This window comes from Heptranchias perlo, chromosome 28, assembly GCF_035084215.1.
Source record: "Heptranchias perlo isolate sHepPer1 chromosome 28, sHepPer1.hap1, whole genome shotgun sequence".
Classification (NCBI taxonomy): domain Eukaryota; kingdom Metazoa; phylum Chordata; class Chondrichthyes; order Hexanchiformes; family Hexanchidae; genus Heptranchias; species Heptranchias perlo.
Genome location: NC_090352.1, coordinates 33177322 through 33189360, shown reverse-complemented (window position 1 = coordinate 33189360; position 12039 = coordinate 33177322). Strand labels below are relative to the sequence as shown.

Sequence of the window (12039 nt, the reverse complement as noted above, 5' to 3'; positions counted from 1 at the left end):
CCTTGTCAAAGGCAGCCGGGGTAATGCACCATGGCACATGTGTGACTTTGGTAGTGTTGTTTCAGTGCTGTGGCATTTATGAAAATCACTGAGCTTTTCCAGCAGTTTGTTGGATCCCTTCAAAAGGAGTTACATATTCAACTGCTAGTCCTGATTGACATCAGAACTCAACATACTCTCCTGTAGGCAACTTCTGGCATTTCCCTGGAGACAGTGAACATGGAGGACGTCCACTGGTTGCAAGAGCACTGATAAGGTACAGAAAAAACGAGAAAGGAACTCTCTGCTGCCCCCACCTCCTCCAACTAAATAAATTGTAGCATTGATTTCAAAACCTTATCTGCAACAGCAAAAGGTTCACAAACACACAGGAGAAAAACTGTGGAAGTCGTAAGTGAAATATCAATACAACAATTACAAGTTAAAATAGAGAAATTGCAAAATTCTTCCATATTTTCACCACACAACACGAGAGGAGGTCACATCGACAGAACTTACCACTAAAATTGAGCTGGGAACAAGTGCAGAGCGAATGGATAATGTTGATAACTAAGCCATGGGTGGAAGCCCGAAGGGACAGAGGCCCAGTGGCCACTAATAAAGTGACCACATGGAAGAGGTAGGGGAGATGTGCAGCCACATCGAGTGAATTGTTGAAAGACAACATCAGCATGTAACGGGCTAGGATGGCAATGTCGTCCCACATCAGGTGCTGTTCGAGTGTAGGAGTTGGAGACAAGCAGGTCTTATCAATTATTTTACACATTCTTCCAATCACCTGCAGAAAATAAACAGAGACATGTAGCACATGAATATATAACACATTTTGTTTTGCCAACTGGTCTGCACAGTAATTTGGACATATCGCATCAAAAGATGGAGGTTTAAGACAAGATGGTGAACACAATCAAGCAGCTCCTGTGCTGCCATAAATCCAATTTGCATTAACTTCAATTTGATACTCCTTTTTAAAAGTTCTCTTTGCCTCCCTCCCACCTCAGTTTTTCTCCCCCCCTTCTCCTTAAGGGATTTAATTATGCTGAGGTATGAATCCTCCGGTTGCCAGAGGACCTCCGTTATCTCACTTACGTGGCCATTCTTCACGCACGAACTTTGACAGCAACTGTCAACAGGCTATTTGACAATGGGGAGCCAAGACCATCTATGCACGCATTCCAGTGAGGGCCACTGGATAACTGTAAAAAAAAAAGAAACCCAGACTGATTTGTCCCTTCCCTATCCCAGGGGTGCTAGCACCCCAACTGACTGAGATCAGCTAATACAGCATAGATCAGGAATCACACATGACCACTAGTCTGCATGGCTCAGAGCTACATCAGGTCATGCCTTCAATCAATAGACCATTTAGTTTGTTATCTCCAAGCCAGCACAAATACCAAGGGTAACTGGATCCAAGTCAGAATCCAAATATTGGATGCATCGTTCCTCATACCTTGCTTGAAACGAGTTTCACATTTCCTGATGCCAGGGCTACTGCAGTATCTGCCATAACCTCTGCTTTGATAGAGCCCAAACCACCTGTAGCACTGGTCTTTATGAAACTATCGAGTACCACATCAAGCAGGTCTGTGATCTGCAAAAACAAAGAAAGGATAATGCAAAGAAATGTACCAAACAAAATGAAAAAATAAGTCAAGCCAAAGACAACTGTAAAGAGGGCAAATGCCTCAGAATGAATTTAATGAATGCTGAGAGTGCACTGCCAGAAGAATTTGAGCTGGATGTCAAGATGCTTGCTGATTCTGGGTGCGGAGGAATGGTGTTATGTAATTACAAATCTAACAAACTGCAAGTCACAAATCAAAGGACAATGAAAAGTCTTAATGGCAGTAAAATGAACCTTGATTAGAATTACATTTAATCAACTTCAACAAAATGTTGAATGTTGCCAGCATGGTTTATGGTGCTTGAGGTCGATGAGGACTTGGCACCAGATAACTCCCTATCACATGGAGTCCTTTCTTTGGAATGCTCATTTCATTTGTGCTTTAAGTTTTTCTGGTTTAACCTGCCTCATGCAGGCTAAGCGGAGTGCTTGATCCTTGCATGTAGGTTTAGAGAACCGAGGTCGGTGGTGCAATTATTGGTGTCCTGATTCAACAATAGATACTTTATGCAGTTTTCATACGGAGAACTGAAAATTACAATCTTTGAAATGCTTGAAAACTTTTGCAGAGGTCAAGGGATCATATTCTCCATTCAAATAAGTTACTCAAAGGAGGAACCTGCACTTGCAGCCATATCCAGAAATTGTAATGAATGGTATGTGTGACAAACTCAATGCAGGAGTGGTGCTTGTTTTTATGAGTAGGAACAGCAGCAATCTCTTCACCAGTACAGATGACATGGTGACTTCTGCTTACTCCCTGAACCTCTCTGCCTTTCCACATCCTTCTGCTCAATTAAGACATTTCTCAAAACATACCTCTGACCATTGCGACTGAGTCAGAATCTTGGAATTTCCCACCTACCACTATTGGGAGAGCACCATTACCACAAAAGGACTGGAGTGGTTCAAAAGGTCCATCACCACCTTCTCAGGGCAATTAGTAATGGGCAATAAATGTGGCATTGCCAGTATTACCCATATCCCAAGAAAGAAGTTTATGAACAAATGCTTTAGGTCGCCCCTCCTAACATCTTTTTCTTTGGTTCCGTCCCCATTTTTTCCCCTTACATCTGAGGCGCCTTTAGCTATTAAAGGCGGTGTTATAAAAGCAAGTTGCTGTTAAGAGACCGTGCGAATGAACTTCTGTGCAGCCAAACTGGGTTGCAACAGGGTGGAAAAAAGCTTTGTGCAATATTGAAGTTGCTGACTGGTAGGATTTGAGAGCAGAAAATTTACTTTACTATTCATGCAACATTCTGCAATTTTGATATTCACTATTGGTCTAAAAATACTGTCAGATTACATTACAAATGATTGATCTTGGTGGCATTTCAATAGGAATTACATTGATACCTGACCGAGGCTGCCCCAGATCTTTGCCTGGATAGAAGGGTACATTTGCTTCTCATTAATGGTCATCGTGATCAACTTATCCAGGATGGCAGTAACCCGTTGACGTTTGGCGTCATCATTGTGCTTACAGAAGCGAACCAGGTTCAACAACCAGGGTGTCATATATTCCAGACAAAGGTGTTTCAGTTCAATACCTGTAACAAAAAGTGTTTGTTAAATTTGGAAACGTTTACATCTTTATCATTTTCTTCATGGATATCCTTAAGGCGAAGACAACATTCCACTCTGCATCTAGCAGCAGGTCCCATCTGCTCAGGTCGGTTATATGTACGTCCATATTCATGAATATCTTCAAATGATTTACCCACATTATAATTCAGTTCCTGCACATTTTCCCATGTGGAAGAGAACAGAATCAGTCTATAGGTTACAAACTTGCTCAATGTTTTAGGGAATGAACAGAGTCCCTGTATTCATTTTTCTCCTTATGCATTTGCGAAGTTGCAAAATTGGTATATGGTGACTATTAAAACAATACCACTTCAAAAGGATCCATTTTAAAAAGTGTCCCCTTGCTAACTTGTATACTCAGTTATTCCTGTACTCTGAACACTGCCACTCAATGTCTTATGAGCTATAGTTTTGAGGACTAGACTATGACTTGGCACTGAATCACTATCTTGAACCATTCATATACTTATGCAAAATTTCACTGGATATTCTGTAGATTTTAGCCAGGTTTATAAAAATATTTTCATAACATTTTTGCCTTCAATTTCTCAATCACTCTCCTCTGTCTAATTATACGGATTTCTCCACAGAACTATCACTGCCTCCCTATCAATCTGCCTGACAAAGAATGGATTTCTCTCCAGTGAGCTTTCCCTGCTTCTTGCCGGGGACTAGCAGCCTCACTCATCGGGAAGTAAAGTTTCAGTTGATGGCGTTAAGCTTGCGGTTTTTTTTAGGTGGTGAAATACTCTGCTGCTCACTTCTCACAGATGGAAAGTGAAACTGTTTGGTGCCCCAGTGCACAGTGTCACTGGCACACTCCTGTAATTCCTAACAAACCACATTTATAATCTGGCCTGAACCATCAGCAAGGGGTACCAAGTCGAGGCTGGTGGGGAAAAACAGGGTGGAACATGCAGGTCACCCTTGTCACACCACTTTGTGGCTAGTTCAGAACAGGTTACCCTCTCAACTGCAGGTCCTGCACTGCCCAAAGAGATCAGAGGGGACAAATGGGTTAAAACAAATAGGGGGCACATTTAAAACATTCAGGAAATACCAGAATGGATCAGAGGTGAAAGGACAGTATATAACCCATTCAACCACCCAGACCCTTCCAAACGGCAATATTGAGTCAGTCATTCTCCAAAACAAAATGTGCTTACTGGATTTGCTGAATCCTGAGATGCACTCTTCGAGGAACTCCAGTGTCAGGTGAGGCTCATTCGCTGCCAAGGTTTTACTGATGGAGACAATAAATAATGTGTTGTTTGCAGGGATGCACAGTCCAGATGTCTCCAGCAACTGACCCTCAATCTTCAGATTGAAGGTGCATGTTAAGGCACACAGGAGATTATAGGCAGCAGACCTATGGGAGCGCAAAAACATCAAATGCAAAATTAAAAATCGTACCAAAGGAAACAAAGAAGTGGTGCTTGTGCACATCATAACAATATTTTTCCAGTTGAGAATATTCATTCCATATATAAACTAGGTTTAACCTGTTTGAAACCAGCTGGTAAACACCATTTAGAACAGAGGGTAGTATTTTAGATGGTCAAAGCTGCAGGTATTCCACTTGAAGTTGACATGAATGGGGTCAACTCTACACATGCCAAAAAAGTCCCCCACCAACCCCACCCCCTCCAAAATCATATTTTCAATCCCCGAAGAGGAAACTAGCAGCTAAAAATCTCATGTTTGGTGCAATGAATAAATATGGCAACTTCATGCCTCTGAAACTGGCATGTATCATGCTCATTGCAGATCAGAGACCCAGATTAATTTGAAAGCAAGTGGAGAATACAGCTACATGAACTTCACTTGAAAGTTTTGCATTCCTAAACAAAGTAGCTGCCATTTCTCTATACTTACCTTCTTCACTGCAGAGATTCTGGCTGAAGAAATCTCAGAAAAACTATTGCTGTATGTGATATATACTAGTTGCCTTCTTCCCCAATTTCTGGAATCTTTGAGATTTCTTCAGTATCCATCCAACGGGCAAGAAAGTGAAGAAAAACCACTGCATCCATCATCAATTCGGCTCATGAAAATATTCTCAATAGAACCAGAGTAATTTCACAACCAGTAGGAATATGATTCATGTTAAATTCTGACAAATCAACACATCAATACCAGGCAAAAAAAAGATCAGATACAACTCTATATTTGACAGAAAAAATTACAAGCAACTGGAAAGATGCACTGAAGGATGCTTTGTGCTCCTTGTTGGTAGTCAATCAGGATGACCCACTCAGTTGGGAGCTCTTCTCCATTTTGTGTTTTTTTTAAACCTAATCCATACTGTGAGGGGCCACATCAAAGAAACTTGTTTTCAGGTGTTTGCCATTGTTGCATTGTGAGGTTGAGTACTTTGGGGGATTTTCCTGTCATTTCTCTCAAAGAAACTGCAGGCTACCGTGAGTATGCATCAGACCGTTAAATGGTCCCCCCTCAACATTTAAAAAAAAATTCATTCATGGGATGTCGGCGTCGCTGGCGAGGCCAGCATTTATTGCCCTTGAGAAAGTGGTGATGAGCCACCTTCTTGAACTGCTGAAGTCCGTGTGAAGGTTCTCCCACAGTTCTGTTAGGAAGGGAGTTCCAGGATTTTGACGCAGCGACGATGAAGGAACGGCAAAATATTTCCAAGTCGGGATGGTGTATGACTTGGAAGGGAACGCGCAGGTGGTGTTGTTCCCATGTGCTTGCTGCCCTTGGCCTTCTAGATGGTAGAGGTCGTGGGTTTGGCAGGCGCGGTCGAAGAAGCCTTGGCGAGTTGCTGCAGTGCATCTTGTGGATAGTACACACTGTGGCCACAGTGCACCAGTGGTGAAGGGAGTGAATGTTTAGGGTGGTGGATGGGGTGTCAATCAAGCGGACTGCTTTGTCCTGGATGGTGACACGCTTGAGTGTTGTTGGAGCTGCACTCATCCAGGCAAATGGAGAGTATTCCATCACACTCCTGACCTGTGCCTTGTAGATGGTGGAAAGACTTTAGGGAGTCAGGAGGTGAGTCACTCGCCGCAAAATATCCAGCCTCTGACCTGCTCTTGTAACCACAGTATTTATATGGCTGGTCCAGTTAAGTTTCTGGTCAATGGTAACCCCCAGGATGTTGATGGTGGGGGATTCGGCGATGGTAATGCTGTTGAATGTCAAGGGGAGGTGGTTAGACTCTCTCTTGTTGGAGATGGTCATTGCCTGGCACTTTTCTGGCATGAATGTTAGGGAACCAAGGGTCTAGTGAGAGGGAGGAACTGAAGGAAACCAGTATTAGTAAAAAAAAGTGCTAGGGAAATTAATGGGGCTGAAGGCTGACAAATACCCAGGGCCTGATAATCTACATCCCAGAGTACTAAAGGAAGTGGCCCTGGAAATAGTGGATGCATTGGTGATCATCTTCCAAAATTCTCAAGACTCTGGAACAGTTCCTACAGATTGGAGGGTGGCAGATGTAACCCCACTATTTAAAAAAGGGAGAAAAAACACGGAATTACAGATCAGTTAGCCTAACATCAGTAGTGGGGAAAATGCAAGAGTTTATTATAAAAGATGTGGTAACAGAACACTCGGAGGGCATTAATGGGATTGGGCAAAGTCAGCATGGGTTTATGAAAGAGAAATCATGCTTAACAAATCTACTGGAGTTTTTTGAGGATGTAACTAGTAGAATAGATAGGGGAGAACTAGTGGATGTGGTGTATTTGGATTTTCAGAAGGCTTTTGATAAGGTCCCACACAAGAGGTTCGTGTGCAAAATTAAAGCACATGGGATTGGGGGGAATATACTGGCATGGATTGAGAACTGGTTGACAGACAGGAAACAGAGCAGGAATAAACGAGTCTTTTTCCGGGTGGCAGGCAGTAACTAGTGGGGTACCGCAGGGATCAGTGCTTGGGCCCCAACTATTCACAATATATATCAATGATTTGGATGAGAGAACTAAATCTAACATTTCCAAGTTTGCAGACAACACAAAGCTGGGGTGGAATGTGAGCTGTGAGGAGGATGCAAAGAGGCTGAAGATGGTTGGGCCTAGGACACTGCCCTGAGGAATTCCTGCAGCAATGTCCTGTGGCTGAGATGATTGGCCTCCAACAACCACTACTATCTTCCTTTGTGCTAGGTATGACTCCAGCCACTGGAGAGTTTTCCCCCGGATTCCCACTGACTTCAATTTTACTAGGGCTCCTTGGTGCCACACTTCATCAAATGCTGCCTTGATGTCAAGGGCAGTCACTCACACCTCACCTCTGGAATTCATCTCTCTTGTCCATGTTTGGACCAGGGCTGTAATGAAGTCTGGAGCAGAGCGGTCCTGGCAGAACCCAAACTGAGCATCGGTAAGCAGGTTACTGGTGAGTAAGTGCTGCTTGATAGCACTGTCGACGACACCTTCCATCACTTAGCTGATGATTGGGAGTGGACTGATGGGGCGGTAATTGGCCAGATTGGATTTGTCCTGATTTTTGTGGACAGGACAATTTTCCACATTGTCTTGTAGATGCCAGTGTTGTAGCTGTACTGGAACAGTTTGGCTAGAGGCATGGCTAGTTCTGGAGCACAAATCTTCAGCACGACAGCCGGGATGTTGTCAGGCCCATAGCCTTGGATGTATCCAGTGCACTCAGCTGTTCCTTGATATCACGTGGAGTGAATCGAATTGGCTGAAGACGGGCTTCTGTGATGGTGGGGATATCGGGAGGAGGCAGAGGTGGATCATCCACTCGGCCCTTCTGGCTGAAGATGGTCGCAAACGTTTCAGCCTTGTCTTTTGTACTCACGTGCTGGATTCCGCCATCATGGAGATGGGGATGTTTACAGAGCCTCCTCCTCCTGTTAGTTGTTTAATTGTCCACCACCATTCACGACTGGATGTGGCAGGACTGCAGAGCTTTGATCTGATCCGTTGGTTGTGGAATCGCTTAGCTCTGTCTATAGCATGTTGATTCCGCTGTTTAGCGTGCATGTAGTCCTGAGCTGTAGCTTCACCAGGTTGGCACCTCATTTTTAGGTACGCCTGGTGCTGCTCCTGGCATGCTCTTCTACACTCCTCATTGAACCAGGGTTGATCCCCTGGCTTGTTGGTAATGGTAGAGTGAGGAATATACCAGGCCATGAGGTTACAGATTGTGCTGGAATACAATTCTGCTGCTGCTGATGGCCCACAGCGCCTCATGGATGCCCAGTTTTGAGCTGCTAGATCTGTTATGAATCTATCCCATTTAGCACAGTGACCTCATTATAACCTTGCTCAATATCCTAATCTTGTAAAACACTCCCTCTTTCTGTCATGCATACATGTCAACCTAGAAAATTAATAAAAACTGACCAACAGTCTCAAAAAATCTGACAGCCCCAATAAAGCTGGAAAGAACAGCCCTGAATATAGGCTATTACGCAGACACACAAAGTGCAGTTGGACATAGGTTTGTCATAGCTGAAGCTGCGGGTATACCCAATATCCCATCACTTGTACAGAAGATTATGGCAACATTTTAGGGATTTCCCCCCAATTGTTGGGGAGAAATTGTGAGCTCAGGATTCCAACAATGACTTCACTTCAAAAGTATTTCACTGGCTGTAAAGCACTTTGGGACATCCTGAGGTCATGAAAGGTGCTATATAAATGCAAGTCTTTCTTTTTATACTCACGGCATTTTGCTGGAAAAATCACCCTGTTTTTCTCGGGAGACTAGTTTCGGTCATGAGTTCTGTTTGCTCCAGTTCATAGAGGCTCCTTTTAAATAGATTCTGTAGATTGTTTGCTGTAGTGTGCAGTTTAAAAGAGACTTGATTTGCTGAGTAAATACGCTGTTAAATTGTTTTAAAGTCGGTTTGTACAGTTGCCACAGGGACAAAGTCAGTCTTCTCCCCCTCTTCACAGAGCGACTCTTTCTCCTTCTTCCCAGTTCATGGGAGCACTCTTCACCCTCTCTCTCACTGGTTCACACTGGCACTCCTCTTCCCCCTCCCCCCAGCCTCTCCTTTCCCAGTGTTCACTTGCACCTTTCTTTTTCCACGAAGCATCCCAGCGTGTATGGGAGGCATTTCACCATTTCTTTGCCCAATTTATACGAATACTCTTCCTCCTCTCCTCCCATCCCCCACATCCCTCCCAATTCATTTGCATTGGCACTCTTTTCCAATTCTCCTTGCACTGTACCCCTCCTACCAAGAACATTGCTGGTTTTCATCCAGAAACATGGGACATGAAGTTTGAAATGCAGACTGTGTGCATAAAGAGCTGATGGCTGGCATATATGGTCAGCAATGTAGGAAGATGTGGCAACCATGTTGGTGAGATCCACATAGGAAAACTTGGTGAGAACAAAAGATTAGAACTGAAACAATGTATCAGAATTGAAACAGTACAGGAATTTCTTTTAAAAAATGGATACATTTTAGAAAATAAACTTTTACAGGCTGTAATGTACCCTCAACCATCTCTCTTGGGAGTTTGTGGTGGCATTTGAAACCCTCAAGTATGGGCTGCATACTGCATATAGTGACACCACTATTCCCAGCCAGAATGGAGATGATTGGGTAATTACCCCATCAATTAAGCCTAGAGCCCGCACTGCTCTAAGTGACTGGGATTGATTTTACGCACATAATTTGTATTATGTGACTATCCTCCATTCACTGCATTTTGCTGGAAAAATCACCCTGTTTTTCTCGGGAGACTGTAGTTTCGGTCATGAGTTCTGTTTTTGCTCCAGTTCAGAGAGGCTCCTTTTAAATAGACTCTGTAGACTGTTTGCTGTAGTGCGCAGTTTAAAGGGACTTGGTTTGCTGAGTAAATACGCTTTGTTTCTTGTAAAATAGACTGTTTTCTGTGAGTCCTGCTGTAAGTCCCAGCCCTGTCTCCAACTCACTGGCTGACACAGTGGTGTCAATGGAGACACTTTAAAGTGTGTGACTGCTTTGTAATGCACAGCCAGTCACTTTTCTCTTTATAATACTTAGGTGGTTCTAGAACTGTGCAAATTGAAGTCATAATTCCACACTACTTATGTTGCAATAAATGTTTTGTCCATAAGAACGTAAGAAATAGGAGCAGGATTAGGCCATACGGCCCTCAAGTCTGCTCCGCCATTCAGTAAGATCATGGCTGATCTTTGACTTGAACTGCACTAGTCCAGTTTAATAAGTTAAAATAGCAATATTTAAAAGTTCTTGTAATAATATGTTTTACATAGTCAGTCTGAGAAAATTTTTCAAAAATTCCACACAACATCCTAAGATGAAAACGGAAAAGACCTTCATTTGTGTAGTGCTGTGAGTCTTTCAAAGCGCTCCACATAAAATTTAATTGCTTTGTAATGCAGTGATATATCGGCTAACATGATAGCATTTTGCATGTAGTAAGACGCAATAAACAGCACGAACATGATTGACCAGTTAATCTGTTCTGGTGGCCTTGGCTGATGGAGAAGTGTTGGCCACGACACTGGGAGAAATACCTGCTTTTCTTCAAAGCAGGCCATGGGATTTTTAACAGACGCAGAACAATGCCCCGACATTCCTTGTTCCAGCTTTCTATTTAGGCAAAGACTCGGCTATGTTATTGAAGATAGCTGTAGTTTCAGCTAGGTTAAAAATTCAACAGAGCCATCATATTTTAACAACAAATAATGGTTAGGGGTGATGGGGAATCGTTAGTTATTTTGGATGTGTTCAGGGAGACCATTCCATTAACCTCACAGATTTGGCAAGGATGAATTATATGGGGTCTCATCGGAGGTCAATTGAAATGTTGCCTCTGTGTCTGTGATGACTTCCTTTCTCATATTAGATTTCACAAGATTCTTTAAAAAAAATTGACATTTGTAACAATTTTTGAACAAAATAGTACATTTTCCACATAATAATGCAATTACATTACATAAAAAACACTCCACTCGGCACATCGATGCAGCAGCACTAGCATCCGTGCGCAGGAGAAGCTACTCGCATTGATGCTAAAATTGTAGTGTAAATGCACCCTTGAAAACAAACGTATTAGGTGAAATCTCAAACAGCATGCTCTATGGATTATGACGAGTCTGTACTCTTCAAGGTTTGCATTTTGCAACATTGTTGAAGGTGCCATCTCTTACTGCAACTGTACCTAACAAGCTGAACAATAATTCCAGCGGTGGGAGACGGTGGATTGAGGACTGTGACTCAGGTCTGATGTTCCATTCATTTTCATTAAAATATATACCAAAAATGCAAAGAGATTAATTTTTGGGTTGGCCACTGACATTTTACAGAGTGATGAATTGGTCAATATGGTGTCGGTGAAGAAAAAAAAACACCCACACATACTTACCATTCCTTTCTGATATTACAGATGAACTTCACATCACCACTATCTGTTTCTAGAATTTCCTGTCAGCACTGATATACTCAAGTTATAGCAAAACATTAAAAAAAATGACATCAGACTTTCCACTTGATGTCCAAGGCTGATTTCAAAACAACTACATTATTCAGATGCTCAGGCACTGGGGATAACGAATTAAAGCTATCCGTACCTCTTCAAACTTTTCAACTTTGATGGCGCCCTGCATTTATAGGCCTTGAACCTTGACATGGGTTTCACACTTAAAGCAAGAATACATTGAGTAAGCCAATTTAAGTTATCCATCTGTTGTATTATATCATGAAGGGTCTAGACAAAGTAAATGAAGAAAAATTGTTCACACTGGCGGAAGGGTCACGAACCAGAAGACGTAGGTTTAAGGTGATTGGCAAAAGAACCAAAAAAGAGACATGAGGAAAATCTTTTTTTTTATAAACACAGCGAGTGGTTAGGACCTGGAATGCATCGCCT

The 12039-nt window shown here is 42.6% G+C and overlaps 1 protein-coding gene across 5 annotated transcripts in view; it reads right to left on the bottom strand.

Annotated features, from left to right (window-relative positions):
* Positions 1 to 12039, bottom strand: part of nf1a (neurofibromin 1a) — a 276274-nt gene that overhangs the window by 49189 nt on the left and 215046 nt on the right. For all 5 annotated transcript variants that reach the window (XM_068008408.1, XM_068008404.1, XM_068008406.1 and 2 more), the window contains 4 exons: positions 4381 to 4583; positions 2984 to 3177; positions 1454 to 1594; positions 499 to 778 (listed from right to left, as the gene is read on the bottom strand). In XM_068008408.1, the coding sequence (XP_067864509.1) occupies positions 499 to 778; positions 1454 to 1594; positions 2984 to 3177; positions 4381 to 4583 (818 nt within the window). The remainder of the gene's footprint in view (positions 1 to 498; positions 779 to 1453; positions 1595 to 2983; positions 3178 to 4380; positions 4584 to 12039) is intronic.